The sequence below is a fragment of the Penicillium griseofulvum genome (assembly GCF_001561935.1).
Source record: "Penicillium griseofulvum strain PG3 chromosome Unknown contig_77, whole genome shotgun sequence".
NCBI lineage: Eukaryota > Fungi > Ascomycota > Eurotiomycetes > Eurotiales > Aspergillaceae > Penicillium > Penicillium griseofulvum.
In genome coordinates, this window is record NW_024467426.1 from 402022 (window position 1) to 416955 (window position 14934).

At 47.7% G+C, this 14934-nt stretch overlaps 6 protein-coding genes across 6 annotated transcripts; 4 read left to right on the forward strand and 2 right to left on the reverse strand.

Annotated features, from left to right (window-relative positions):
- Window positions 1–460: 460 nt before the first annotated feature.
- PGRI_080600 (E1 ubiquitin-activating protein ubaB) lies at window positions 461–2926 on the forward strand (the record flags this gene model as incomplete). Its single annotated transcript, XM_040795774.1, has 10 exons — window positions 461–520; window positions 609–860; window positions 918–1154; window positions 1220–1344; window positions 1395–1459; window positions 1510–1789; window positions 1843–2021; window positions 2081–2193; window positions 2253–2593; window positions 2647–2926. The coding sequence occupies 10 exons, from the start codon at window positions 461–463 to the stop codon at window positions 2924–2926; spliced, it is 1932 nt and encodes a 643-aa protein (XP_040651339.1).
- Window positions 2927–3522: 596 nt separating this feature from the next.
- Window positions 3523–5539, forward strand: PGRI_080610 (uncharacterized protein; the record flags this gene model as incomplete). The annotated part of the gene is made up of 2 exons (XM_040795775.1): window positions 3523–4438; window positions 4488–5539. 2 exons carry the CDS (start codon window positions 3523–3525, stop codon window positions 5537–5539), a joined length of 1968 nt encoding a protein of 655 aa, XP_040651340.1.
- Window positions 5540–5680: 141 nt separating this feature from the next.
- PGRI_080620 (SDR family NAD(P)-dependent oxidoreductase) lies at window positions 5681–6626 on the reverse strand (the record flags this gene model as incomplete). The annotated part of the gene is made up of 3 exons (XM_040795776.1): window positions 5681–5838; window positions 5894–6287; window positions 6336–6626. 3 exons carry the CDS (start codon window positions 6624–6626, stop codon window positions 5681–5683), a joined length of 843 nt encoding a protein of 280 aa, XP_040651341.1.
- A 364-nt stretch (window positions 6627–6990) lies between these two features.
- PGRI_080630 (elongin C) lies at window positions 6991–7416 on the forward strand (the record flags this gene model as incomplete). Its single annotated transcript, XM_040795777.1, has 2 exons — window positions 6991–7111; window positions 7163–7416. 2 exons carry the CDS (start codon window positions 6991–6993, stop codon window positions 7414–7416), a joined length of 375 nt encoding a protein of 124 aa, XP_040651342.1.
- A 746-nt stretch (window positions 7417–8162) lies between these two features.
- PGRI_080640 (putative ubiquitin-protein ligase (Asi3)) lies at window positions 8163–11105 on the forward strand (the record flags this gene model as incomplete). The annotated part of the gene is made up of 2 exons (XM_040795778.1): window positions 8163–8588; window positions 8637–11105. 2 exons carry the CDS (start codon window positions 8163–8165, stop codon window positions 11103–11105), a joined length of 2895 nt encoding a protein of 964 aa, XP_040651343.1.
- A 308-nt stretch (window positions 11106–11413) lies between these two features.
- On the reverse strand, window positions 11414–13508 carry PGRI_080650 (NAD-dependent malic enzyme; the record flags this gene model as incomplete). The annotated part of the gene is made up of 8 exons (XM_040795779.1): window positions 11414–11745; window positions 11800–12164; window positions 12213–12479; window positions 12528–12661; window positions 12715–12843; window positions 12906–13109; window positions 13166–13387; window positions 13440–13508. The coding sequence occupies 8 exons, from the start codon at window positions 13506–13508 to the stop codon at window positions 11414–11416; spliced, it is 1722 nt and encodes a 573-aa protein (XP_040651344.1).
- Window positions 13509–14934: the final 1426 nt, after the last annotated feature.

The window sequence follows — 14934 nt, forward strand, 5'->3', positions numbered from 1 at the left end:
GATAGTTAGCATTATCACTATGAAACTATATGTTTAGCTATTTTATTTTGCGATCAAATCCAAGCTCATCTAGTGTAGAACAAGGCTATCAGGGTGCATATGCGCCCTGTATATTGCCGCATAAATAGCAAAGACACAAAAAAGATTAAAACGGTCATTATATCAGCCAAGGGGTGTATACATATGTATTTTATTCTTAAACACCAAAAAAAATATATAAAAGGAGTATAAAGTGCAAAGTGAAGACAAAGTAAGTGGAAACCCACGTGTGAGGCTCGCAAAGTGCCGTCATCGCCAAACGGTCACTGTTTCCGGCTCAACACTTGTTTCTTTCACTTACTTTACATTTGTCCCCCTTCTTTGTCCTTTTCCCCCTTGCGCAATTCATTTCATACACATCACTACAGAAACTACAACACCACAACACTACAATACCTGCGATCATCATCTACTTCCCGCCATGCGGGATAGCTCTCTTAAGCGCTCCCTCGGAGCGGACCTCACCCGCTCCCTCAAAGAGGTAAGGACAGCCCTGTTGACGTGCAATCCTGGCATCCAAGTGACGCTGGCCTGGAAATCTATTCTGACATTTCTCTCATCACGTATAGTCACGCGTTCTTCTCGTCGGCGCAGGCGGTATCGGCTGCGAGCTACTGAAAAACCTCGTCCTCACCGGGTTCGGCGAAATCCATATCATCGACCTCGATACCATTGATTTGAGCAATCTGAACCGTCAGTTCCTTTTTCGACATGAGCATATCAAGAAATCAAAGGCCCTAGTACGTCCAACCGACCCACCCCGCGCGCTTGCGCCGCTCTCTTACGAATCCCCCGAGTCGAGCGCCGCGCATTCGCATTGTGTGAGCTGTTTAGCGATAGACGATATGAAATACTAAGACATGGACACTTTCATCTAGGTTGCCAAGGAGGTTGCGCAAAAGTTCCGGTCTGACGCGAAGCTCGAGGCCTACCATGCGAACATTATGGATGCTCAGTTTAACATCTCGTGGTTTGAGTCCTTCAATGTCGTATTCAATGCGTTGGACAACATCGCCGCTAGACGACACGTGAACAAGATGTGCCTTGCAGCCAATGTACCCTTGATCGAAAGTGGAACTACAGGCTTCAATGGCCAGGTTCAGGTTATTCAGAAGGTAGGCAGCAAATGTGATGCCTCGGTCTACACATTGAACGTATATTGACTTCCGCATTGTACTAGTCGAAAACAGAGTGCTACGATTGCACCCCGAAACAAACCCCTAAGTCGTTCCCTGTGTGTACGATCCGCAGCAACCCCAGTCAGCCGATTCATTGCATCGTTTGGGCGAAGAGCTTCCTATTACCGTAAGATCTGGCTTCCAATTTGTCAACTTTGAGTGCTCACCTTTGAGCAGGGAACTTTTTGGCAATAGCGAAGACGAGGCACCTGAGGTCGACAACTCAGAAAATGCAGATAACGGTCGGTTCAATTTTACCTATAACTTGGCGCTGAATCTAACACCCGGCTAGCAAATGAAATTGCGGAACTGCGCAAGGAAGCACTGGAGCTCAAAGAGTTACAACAATCGATTGGCACCGAGGAATCCTACCAGAAGGTCTTTGATAAAGTTTTTCGAAAGGACATAATACGATTGCAGGGCATGAAGGAGATGTGGAAGGAAGCGAAGCAACCAGAACCCCTTGACTTTGCTCAACTCGAAGAAGAATCCGCTTCGATTCCCTCGACAATCTCCACGGATGACCAGAAAGTGTGGACATTGGCGGAGAATTTCAGTGTTTTCAAGGATAGGTAGGAACTGTCTGTCGCAGACAGCATACGTTCGATAAACTAACATGCCACAGCTTGAACCGGTTGACCCATCGTCTGAAGCAACTCCAAGAAAATAACCCCCCAGATCAAGACTCTCCAATCCTGACATTCGATAAAGATGACGTGGACACTCTGGACTTCGTTACCGCCACAGCTAATCTACGAGCTGCTATTTTCCACGTTGGACTCAAATCCAAATTCGATGTTAAGCGTGAGTTTATCAAATAAGGATGTACTCTTCAAGACGATCTGTTGACAAAGTTTCTCCAGAGATGGCGGGCAATATCATTCCTGCAATCGCAACCACGAATGCGATGACGGCTGGACTATGTGTTCTTCAGTCAATGAAGGTGTTTCAAAACAACTTGATGCAAGCCAAAATGGTAAATATTGAACAAGGATGCTCATGAATGCCAAAGCTAACAAGCCCTCGCTCTGAAAGATCTTCCTAGAGAGATCCGGTGCTCGTGTGATCAATTCGGACTCACTAAACCCCCCAAACCCCGATTGTGCGGTCTGTTCCCCTGTGGTGGCTCGGGTCGAAGTCGACTCTGAGGTCGCAACCCTTGAACACATCGTCAAAGGCGTTCTCCAGATGGAGCTTGGTTATGACGAAGAGGTTTCCGTTGCTTTTGGCAGTCAACTAATTTACGACCCCGACTTCACCGATAATTTGACGGAAAAGTTGTCCGACCTTGGCATTAAGAATGAGAGCTTTATAACGGTAAAGGACGACAATGAACCAGACACGCGAGTTAATCTCGAGCTAGTGATCGTGGCACGGTACGCGTTGTCCTTTTAAGAATACTGGGCAATATTAACTGACTGATTTGCAGAGATGAACCATCTTCTAAGGAATCCAAGCCTGCAACGATGCAGAAGATGGTCGAAATACCCCTAAAGCCCGCGAAGCCTGCGCAGCCTTCCCCTGATCTTGCAGCAAACGGTGATGCAACTGTGATTGGGAAGCGCAAGCGTGAGGGATCAAGTGACGAACTTGAGCTCAGCAGCCACGATGCCAAACGGCTCGCCAGTGCACCCATTCCTGACCCAAAGAGCATCGAAGCAATCGTTCTTGACGATGATGAGGGTGGTGCAATCACGATCGACGATTAAATGCTGAAAACAGGCTTTCTCATGGTATCTCAAGGTATTACTACCAACCGCCACAGGCGTTTATCTTGATATCATTGATATCATGATTTCAGATGACTTTTTTTTACATTTCCTCCAGTTCTGTATCATATGGCATAAAGGCGAACCTGTTTTCAGTCAACCTTGGGATAGAAGTTCAAACACCTAGGTTGACATGCTTTGGATATGGACATGATAATACATGGGGATCGATATCAACTATTTTCCTTAGTAGAATATGACCGAGAATAACAGTACGACTTGCTGTAGGCAAACTTGGGGCTATACGGGTCGGTTAACTCGAAGCGAGATCCGACAGCACGTCATATATTGTGCAATGCCCCGTAGATCTTATAACCTTTGCGGAGAAACACGTGGAGACACGGGTATCGGCTCGATGGAAGTATAAAAAAAATAGATTGATCTACTTCGTACACAATCTATATAAATTAGTACCCCAATGTAGCAAAGAACGTAATCTTCCATTACTAGCTCGTCATCTCATCGTAGGCTATTTAAAAATAACCTAAATCCACTACTTGTATATACTTGAACATCCTCCTTTGAGTGTGTCCGACATGAAGCTCACGCAATATCTCGCACTCCTTCCACTTTGCTCGGCAAGCAGTAGCTATTATTTTGATGGCTCTGCTACCAGCAATGGAGATGGCACTCAATCAAGCCCATATAATACCTTGGCTTCAATCCCGAATCTGTCACTCTCTCCCGGTGATAACATTCTGCTCAAACGAGGCACCTCTTTTGATGGTCCGCTACTGCTTAATAAAAGTGGATCTGCAGGATCGGTTATCACTGTCAGTGCCTATGGAGATGCCTCGCAGTCGAAGCCGATGGTTGGCGCAGGGACCACCTTAAATTCAGTCCTGATCCAAGGTGCATCCTTTGTCACTGTTCAAGATCTCAACATCACCAACCCAGGAGACAATAAAACACCCCGCCGTGGTGTATATGTGTATGCGGCCGATGCTGGTCGAGTCCAGGACATTACACTACAACGTCTCTACATTCACGATGTACGAGGCTGGATGCCCTCAACCACAACCACCGGCATTGCTACGGGGAAGTACGCGAATGCTTCCGGTGGCATTGTGATTGAGGCCGCTGGCTCAAAGACCCCAACCTATTTTGATGGCCTCTTGATCCAAGATAATGAGATCCGCTCCGTGGATCGGCAGGGAATCTACACCTGGAGTAACTGGTGCCAGAGAGAGGAGCTTGCTGCTTTCTGGAATACTCTGTGTCTCAAGCCATGGGCGGCGTCCTCTGGATTGGTTATTCAACGGAATCGTCTGTACGATATTGGCGGAGATGGAATCGTCATCACGGGAAATAATGATGCTAAAGTCCTTACCAACACTCTCGTTGGTTTCAATCGGCGCTCCGAGTCCTACAACGCGGGATTATGGACCGCAAATAGTGTTGGGTCTGTCTTCCGATATAACACCGTATCAGGTGGCAAGTCTACACTTGATGGTATGCGCTCTAATCTCATTTTTGACTGGGTCAAGCTAATTGAGATCAGGAATGGCCTATGATGTGGATCATTCGACCTCGGGTACTCTTTTCGAATACAATGTATCCCACGACAATGAGGGTGGATTTTTCCTGTTCTGCCCTTACGATAAACCATCTCGAAACTTCACCATCAGATACAACCTGTCTGTCAATGACCGGGCAAGGATCTTCCAGGTTTGCGACGGAGGTCTCGTTGGTGGAAAAATTTACAAAAACACCGTTTATATTGGTGATGGTCTCTCGCCCTATATCGTCACAGAAACTACAGATGCAACCCTCGATGTTCAACTTACCAACAACATCTTCAAAAAAGAGGGATCTGGTGCGGCTAAGTGGGAGTTGAGTGATACTAAGTTCACTGTCAACAACAATGCATTCCAAGGCTCCATCAACACGTACCCCAAGGCCACCAATTCCCTCACTGAAGCCCAAGGTCTAGCCGCTCCTGGATTGAGGGATCCCAAGGCGTATCTGCTCTTGGCTGGTTATCCTACCTTGGATTCTGCAACCGATGTATTGGGTGATGCAGACGTTGATTTCTTCAATAACCCCACAAGCGCGCACGCGAATCGCGGATTCTACTCTGGTGCTGGAACAAAGGCTCCGACATGGATTAGTCGTTTTGATGACTCGAGTTTATCGGGATGGACCACTGCAGGAACTACCTCCATTGTGGCAGACCCATCCGGCGGACTAGGTAAATCGCTTTCACTCGCTTCTGGTGTTTCGATAACCAGACCTATCTCGCTCACTGTTCCGTTCCGCCTCAATTTGAGGATTTGGACTCCGACCGGGACTGGCACATTGCCATCGGTGGAAATCCAGGGGGTTTCGAAGTCTGCTACTGTGAAGTTTGCTGGTGCTACGCCCTATAGACAAGGGGAGTGGCAAATTCTGGAAATCGCTTTTTCGGATAGTGCTTCGACTGCTGCGGTGGATGGAGAATCTGTTACTTTGAAATCTGCGACACAAAGTGGCAGAGTCACCACTGCGTTTGTCAAGATTAATGGCGGATCGACTGGTTTGATTGTAGATGAAGCATTTGTTACTGCTGCTTGAGTGTTGGGACATATAGGAGGTTGATCTATAGTATGCACATATTCAAAGAACCAGTATTAGTGAACAATCCATGTCCCGATATTGTAGTGCAGAGGCTTTTTACAAATACAATTTTTATTGCTATTACATGTTTCACTTGGATCAAACGGCACTCAGCCCTCCATCGAGATTGAGCACACAATTGTTGGCATATTCATTCCCCGCCAAGAACACAGCTGCATCGGCAATCTCGCGTGGATCTCCAAATCGATGAAGAGGAATAAGATCCTTAAGCCTGCTTGTTTCTCCGGGTGTGAAGTCTATCTCGAGATCAGTGGATGCACGAACAAATATAGAATTCGTAAGCCAACATACCTGCAACCATGGGTGTATCAATATACCCCGGCACAATAGCATTCGACCGAATGACAATATCCTTCATCGAAGCCGATGCCTCAGCAGCCAATGATCGTGTCAGGCCAAGAAGGCCGGCTTTGGAGGCAGCATATGGAACAGCGCCAGTTCCGCCCTTGAGCGCGAGTAGAGAGGAGACGTTAATAATGCATTTCGAGGGGACTTTGCTCCCACTAGCCCCATCACTCCGGTTCCGCATCCGGCTCCGGATAGAGGCACGCATGAATGCGCGTGAAGTGAGAATCGCGCCTTCGAGATTAGTACGTAGAATGGTGGAGATATCTTCCAGCTCGGATCTTGGCAGAATGTTTGATATCGAAATTCCTGCCGCGTTGACTAGGATGTCGACATTTGCCTGGATGATGATTAGAATAGGTGTATTCACTTCGACGAGATAGCTTACCATTTCCTTTTCGAGTTCCCGCATCCATGACCCGGCGTCTGATACATCTCCGACAAGTAGACGGATTTTTCCTTGCGTGCTTTCCTGGTTGTCTTCCTCTGGGGTGCGAGTTGCAATTTCATTACTGCTTTCACCAAGATCTGGTGGTATAACTCGGAGGGAGACAAGCTTTGCGGCTGCTTCCTCTAGGCGTGTTTGAGACCGGCCAACGAGGACTATGGTCGATGCGCCTTCTTGTAGAAATCGTTCGGCAATAGCAAAGCCAATTCCGGATGTCCCGCCGGTGACCATGCATTTTCGGCCGGCAAGTCGGTTCCCCGGCTGAAATGAAATGTGGTTGTTCTCATTTGGCAGTGATGAGTATGATCGCTTTGTAAATCCCAAATGACTTGATACTTGGCTGTTGACGTAGCCTACATTGCGTAAATTGGTCTGTCTTAATAAGTCTCGAAAAAACAGGCTTTGTACTCGCAAGTGATATAGAGGAACTCTCAAATTGCCCATATTGTTCTTAGCTGTCTGACCTTCAAACAAAACGCGATATCGGGAGGATCGGGTGCGTCATTGGCAGCTTCAGCACGGACCAACACGCCAACCTCAGAAGGCTCTTTCGCTCCACCTCACTTTCCTACTGCACGACAACGCGTGCTTCATCATGGCTCCATCTACGGATTCCAAGTTTGTGACTATAGTCTCAAATGACGGGTTTGAATTTATTATCCCCCGCAGCGCAGCTTGTGTTTCAGGCACTATCCGGCGCATGTTGGACCCTTCGAGTACGAGGACTCGAGATCCATTGTTGCACAGGCTATGCTAACCACCTACAGGCAAATTCCCCGAAGGTCTCACCGGTCGCTGTGTGTTAGAAGAATTCTCGCATGTCTCACGTTTATATGGCCCCTTTTCGATGAATATTGCTAATGGATCTTTGTTTCTTTGCAGTGGCATCGTCGTCGAAAAGATCTGTGAATACTTCTGCTACAATGAAAAACACAAGGACCAGGTCAACGTGCCGGACATGGATATCCCACCTGAGTTGTGCCTGGAGCTCCTGATGGCAGCTGATTTCTTGGATACTTGATTTGGGTGTGGTGCCTTTGGCCTTTAGTTTCTCATCACCTCCCTGGCTGAGACCTCTTGTACGGGCTATTCTTGTTTTTCAGTGCACATTATTTTTGAAATGTTTCACGGCGCAACGACACAAGCATTCGACTTTTACGACAATACCATGGGAGTTCCGGACTAGCTTACACTGGCTTTGGCCATGGCGTTATGGCATGGCATGTATTTATGTACATGAAATATCTTTCTTTCTCGCTGTAGCAGTATCCTTGATTTCTGCAAAAAGACCTCTTATCCCATCTGAGCATATGCAAACGGTCGATACATCTATGGCCGAATTTGTCTAAAGATGATGGGAGATCAACATATCCAATGGTAACACCCTTGTCTAGCTATTACTGCCAAAGGGTTTGGATCATAGGAGACAAATTGAATAAATCATACATATTTATATGGAGTTCCATAGTTAGCTAGAATGTATCAACTTGAAGCCCAGCCCTGCCCGAGGTGGAGGATGAGTCAGCAAATATTGATGGGCTCTGGCTCCACCTAACTTCCAAGGAAGTATTGGGAAGATCATTCTTTCATTCACTTTGATTTACGGGATGCAGTTCACAGGAGCATTGCTCACTGTGATCTTCAATTTAGTCACATCTTCTAAATAACGCCATAATTGCTGCTCACAGTTAGATGCATTGCCCTCCGTGTTGATCTCCCCCGGATCACTGATAAGGCCCGCAGAGGCGCATACAACACCGCCTCATCATGTCAGGCATCGTTGAACCCTCCACAATACCAACTACATCTAGCACGGCTTTCTTACAACAGTTAAACACAACCTTATCACCAGAAACTTCTTCTTTGTCCTCTTTACCGCATCAAATCTTGACCTCCCCCCTTCGCGCCTTTCAACACGCCGAGACATTTGCCCTCCGAACGGTTCCCCATACTATCGCGAGAATAACCGGAATTCAGGCCCTCGGGCGAAACCTCTGGAACAGCGCAGGATCAGCAGCTGGATCCAGCACTACAGCCGCAACACATGCAGCGGATATGGCTGGAAATGAGTTAGCCGATGTAGCCGGCCAGGAGAGTGGCTACTACTTTGCGGAGTTCTTGGGGGCCATGAAGAAACTCGGTGGATTCTTTGGGTATCTGACAAGTCTTTGGTCATTTGCCTGTTTGGTGGAGGTGAGACCCCCGCTCTCGACTTGTATACCTACCTTGCTGATGGCCTAGGCCCTCATCCTCAACCGAATTACTATCTATGCATCCACACGGCGACACCTTCGTCTAGGCTGGGAAAGGCGCGCGGCTCTCCGATTAATCCCTATAATTCTCTTCGCCTCCCAAATCCTCAGCCTGCTCCGTGGAATCCGATGTCAGACGTCGCCGTCGTTTTCGACAATGCGCTACGGATACCCCGGAAAGCAACTCGCGTTCGACTACTCTAGTGACGGGGGAGCTCTTTACTCGATTAGCTCGACACTTCTGGGATGGGAGTCTGAGGAACAGTCGTGCAGCGCTGTGAAGATGGCGCGCGGAGACAATCCTGGTATCCCATATGGATCGTTTTCCCTACTCTGGCCGACATTCATGCTGCTTTGCTTGAGCCACTTTATTGAAACACTCTCGTGCGCATTACAAGGCAGGCCGGTGATGACTGAGACGGGGATGTCCATATTCGAACACTCAATTGCCTTCGCAGAAGCCGAGTCGATGATCAGTAAGTCCATCGGACTAGGTCTGTTTGGTCTTCCCAAACAAAGCCCCCTCAGTGCGCTTTCTGGTGGGTCTGATGACAGCTCAACTTCGGTGTTTGAACTCCTCACAAGATCACAAGTCTTGGAACGCATGAATGTCACCCCCGAACTATTACTTATCGCGTTGATTTCGTGCTGCAATAGCGTCACCTCCCACATACTAGAAGTTTTCGGGAAGCAGAGCAAATATCGGCTTTTCAGCACCGCCTTTTGGGGTGCCTGCTTCATGGTAGCCATGTCGTGGGGGTTAGACGGTGGTCCGCCCGTCAGCCTCGAAACTGGCGTGCTCAGGTTCCCGACTGTTTGCATAGTGGGATTCATTCCTCATATCTTTTTATTGGGTGGTATTGTGATTTGTCTCTCAATATACACTTTGGCACTTACCATCACCGCTGTCTCACTGCCCTCGGAAGATCAACCTGTCTCACTCTATGACCGTTTCTTGATGGCCCACGAGAATATGCAAGGATCAAACCAGATAAGGAGCATTCGTATAAACAGACACGAAGACTTTTATACGACGTTGCTTCGAATCGGCTATGTTGCACTAACCGCCGCAAGTGAGGCTGTGTTCTTGAACGAGGGCAAATCAGTCGTCGCGCGGCGGATGACATGGTTAGAAGAGGATCGCCTTTCTGAGATCGAAGCCTCGAGGCGGAGATCTTCAATTTATAGCAATTGGCAAAGCGAACCGAGCGAACTGAACGAACCCAGCAGTCGACCTATCGAAGCTATGGGTTTCTCAAGTTTCGATATGCCAGAACAATCTGCTTGGGAGAGTGGTTACAACCGCGAAAAGAAGGTCGAGAAACCCAAGAACGGTGCTCGAGCTGTGCAATCTCGAGCTGAGCTTGGGGGAGTTGGCGCAGTGCGAGTATCTATTAGATTATGGCATGTACTCTCGTTCTTCCGCGCAATATCCCTCATAATGCTCCGTTGGCTTGCATATGGGCTCAACAATGTGCTTGATCGACTGGGAATAAGCGCTCGCCCAATGTGGCTGAAACGCATGGTGGGTCACCGTGGACAGAAGTCTAATGATGGCAAGACGAACCCATCGCAGCCATTAGATTTCTGGATCCTTTCAGAAAATGGAGAGCTTGAGCTCCCCGAAGACCATGACTTTGATGTTGAGATCGAGATGAGGAAGCGAGAGCGCGCGAATCGGCCAGACTGGATGAGCGCGGACGAAAGTCGGTTAGACGACAGATTGTACAGCTGGTGGAAAATTGGCGGTGCATGGGGAAACCAAGATCAAACCTCTGACTATTCCCCGCCCTCTGATGACTTTGACACCACGAGCGTGGTATCTATGTCTACCAATGCCTCGGAGTCTGAATGGGAGGATCACTCGTCGGAAGATGGTCGTCGTACTCCTACCCAGCTTGAACCGTATGCAGATAGAGCAAGCCCACCACTCCAAGATCCCCTGATCGACATGAGCACTCTCGCTCGTCTTCTTGACCCGCGCGATCGCGACAGTAGAGAAGAAGCCAGGATCTTAGCTGCCCATCTCAAAACAAACCAGGATAGTCCACAGATCATGACGCGCAGTCGCTACCAGAAACAACTTGAGAGGGAGAGATCCCGGATCATCTTCTCATCCCGTCTCCAGCAACTCAACGCCATGCACTCAGGGTCCGAATGCCGGAAACCCACTCCCGAAGAGGAAGCTGAACTCCTTGAGAAGCTCATCCTTTCCCGTCGCTCGGAAACCTCGGGCAATTCCGATGCTCATACATGGGAGTCCGGCGCAACAGGCCTCGGCCCCAATGGTCCACCCTGTGTGGTCTGCCAAACAAGCCCACGGGCTATAATCACCTGGCCCTGTCGCTGTCTATGTATTTGCGAGGACTGTCGCGTGAGCCTTGCCATGAACAACTTTGGCAGCTGTGTGACTTGTCGTCAGGAAGTCGTGGGATTCATGCGCTTATGGGTTCCATAAGTCAATACGTTTCAATCGTCGTTTTTTAGCTTTGTTTTTTTTTTAGCTTTGGCTCACATAGGTTCCATATTATTGAACATCTTGTAAGATATTACATTTGCATGATGATTTTGGCCTTGCGGAATGTATCACACCCAAAGCTGATAGAGGGCTGTGTTTCTCAATTTCCTGATCGATAATTCTCTTTCTAGCACACATCTATGAGATCGATTCTGGGCTTACATGTATCTCGATTAATTCATTCATTGGATACGTTCATTCGTAACTAATATCAAATGTTGAATAAACATGGCAACACTGCCTCAATATTAATTCTCATAGACGAGAGGGCGGTACTCAGCCTCCCACATCTGGATTCGAATCCACTCCCGCAGCTCCGAGTCAGTGGTAGGGATGCCCTCCGCCTGCGCCAGTCCCTCCTCCACAGCACACGAGATCACAGCCGCGGCAATATCCACGCTGATTTCACGCACATCCTCCACGTCGGGAAGTAACGGCTGAGAAGGGTCTTTCAGGGCCGGTGACCGCGCCTTGAGTGCCTCCACGGCAGCGACTAGCATCTTCTTGGAAACCAGCCGACACTGTGAGAGCACTGCCCCAAGACCAATACCCGGGAAACAAGTTGAGTTGTTGCATTCCGCTAGAATATCATTAATATTGAGCGGTCAATGCCTGGGGAGACTTGGATACATACCGATGTCATATTCCTTGCCGTTATGGGTAACTGGTGGGAATGGACTACCAGTGGCAACAAGGGCTCGTCCGTCAGTCCATTTATAGAGATCAGCCGGCTTCGCCTCGTGGAGTCGTGTCGGATTGCTGAGCGGGAATATGATGGGTCGTTCTACATTGTTGGCCATCTCGCGAATGATATCTTCCGTGAATGCTCCGGGCTTGGTAGATGTCCCGATAAGCACATGGGGATGGACCTTTTTGACGACCGAGAGAAGATCTCGATCGTTTTCCGACCACTGGTCATCGTCGCGTGCGAAAGGTGTCTGGCCTTCGGTCAACTTATCGCCGAGGGATTTTACGAGGAGACCGGGCTTGTCGATGCACCTAGAAACAATGTTAGCAGGGGTATTATCACCTGTATAATTTACATACCAGATCTGCTTTGACGCTTCATCTTTCGACTTTTGAGTCTCAGTGGCGATGGTATCTGAAATCTGGTCTGCAATGCCAATACCAGCCGTTCCCGAGCCAAAGATCACGACTCGCACATCTTCCAGTTTGACCTGGCTAACTTGAAGACCAGCTAACATAGCAGCGAGTGTGACACACCCTGTGCCCTGGATGTCGTCATTAAAACAGGGGATCTGTGACTGATATCTATCGAGTATTCTTCGTGCATTATTTAACCCGAAGTCCTCACTGGTATCGTTAGCTGCGTTTCGAATAGAAAAGAATCATTCCTCTTACAAGTGGATGTAAGCCTTGGGAAATTGTTTGCGAGCAGCCTTGACAAATCTGTCCACGAATTCATCGTACTTCTCCCCTCTAACCCGACGCTGCCGGAGGCCGAGATACAGTTCGTCGTTGAGCAACTTTTCGTTCTATACATGGCGTCAGCAAATGTAGATTAAATCAAAGAATGGGGTATACCTACATCTGTACCGCAATCTAACACAACAGGAAGCTGTCGAGGAGGATGGATTCCAGCACAGAGTGTAGTGATGACCAGTTTGGCAACTGATATGAGAATAGCGCCCACACCTTGGTCCCCGATGCCCAATATCTGTAAACAAATCAATGGTAAGCGTTATCACGCACTAGTTCTCACTTGGGATATATAATTACCTCTTCGCCATCACTAACAACAATATAATCAACATCCTCCGCAGTCCCAAACTCAGCGAGATACTCGTCGAAGTGACCCTGGTCATTGATATTCAAGAAGCACCCCTCCGGCTTCCTAAATAATCGCGAGTAATTCTCAATCGCTTCTCCTTCAGTAGGCGTGTATATCACGCTGAACATCTCCTTGAGATGTGTTTGCACAAGCTATTCACAAGTTAGTAATAGTGCACTTGATATTCCCTTCGTCGGAATGTCAGAACCTTGTAGTACAGCACTTCATTCTGCGCTTTCATGCTAGCCAAAAAGGTGTTCTTGGCTAAATCATCTGCTCTGCTTTTATACTGCTGATAAGCGCGCTGAACCTGCTCATCCAGTGTCTGGATGTTTGGCGGAAGGAGACTGTGGAGCTTGAACTTTGTTCGCTCATGTTCTGGGAAGGCGGAGCCTTTGTTAAATTGAGATGACTTGAGGAGAGCTGTTCCCTAGTTCTGTGTCAATATCGGAGTTACTATGGAAAAGTGCTTGTGTGGGTACCTTGTATGGGCAGATCAAGGACCCCGCGGCGCGGGGTAGATGGCGGAATTTGGATTTGGAAATTGACATGTTGAGCTAGTGAGTTTCAAAGAATGCGCTGTTATAAGTGAATTAGAACAGAAAGATGGAGATATGTGAAAGGGATGTTCAATTCAGGTTTGGGTGCGCCCACGTCATAGCTTTCCGCCAAGAGAATATAGAACATGGGACGATTATATACAACTGTATGAATTAAAAGATGTAACGAGCATAATCCCTCAGTAGACGCTAATTATAAGAGAATAATATATGATATTGATGGTAGTCGTGCTCTAGATAAGGAGGATTTATATAGTAGAATTCAATAAAACTGTTTAACCACTAGGAAAATTGGTGATATCTCAATTTGTATGGAGGTCAAAAGCTTCATTTTTTGGACTTGCACCTAACACCTTGTTTATCAAGGCAATTGTAATAGTGATTTAGCTATCTTAATTATTTTACTGGTCTTATTTCAAAATGAGACATTAAGGCGATAGCTACTTTTCAGAAACTGCGTCTATACCGCTACTCCGTATGGAGTAATCGCTCGCCCTCCCTTCTGGCCCCCTTTTCCCCTTTCTCTCTGGCCCCCTGTTTCCTACCTGTAAACTTTTAGCTAGACGCCCTACTCCTTTCATTTTACCGGGGATGCCGCTCGATCCGACTCCTTGGCCGTTCGGACCAGTGTACCCAGGGCTATAATCCTTAGTTATGTTGTCTGTTGTACTCCGTACTCCGTAGTAGATTAGGAGCAGGAACACTAGGGTGATCCTGCCATTTACTGCATCACATGATTGCGGCTCAATCGTACGTTCTCCAAAGAAGTCTATTGCATACCTACAATTCCTTACAGATCGCTTACTTTTTGCTAGTGAGGCGTTCCCAATAAGTGTCTGTTATCCAGCTGACCTCCCTTGATGCGAAATCTCCTGGACACTACATGCTCTGCTTCATTCGGCCTAGTCTCAGGCCCCACCCCACCTAAGGTTACATTGTATAGCCCTTAGCGTCATAAATCGACTCTCGGCCGCTTGTAATGATCTGAGTTCTCGGGCAATACCGCGGAGCCCCAAATCGTCGATCCTTACCATTACAGATCTAGTTTGACACTAAACCGTTGAGCTATATATAAGTGGATAACATACATCTATAGCAAATTTTCATTTTCCCGCTACTTCTCCTTAGGGCAAAATGTCCACAGCTTATCCCCAATCCAGAATATGAAAACTTCACTTACAACTACCTGGGTTGTTACGTTACCCGGCAGCAATGATGAAAGTTTAGCTATTGGTTCCCCGCGATGGCCATTTGGGTCTCTGTCAGCTGGAAACTTCACCTTGTCTGTTGAGAATCAAGCTACTGTTGACGCAGAGCATGACGATGAGAAAAAGGTCACGTTGCTTATTGAGAGGCACGGCAATGCCTTGGCATTATTTGATATAGTAGATGGCGATAGGAAAGTGGCTGAAGTGCG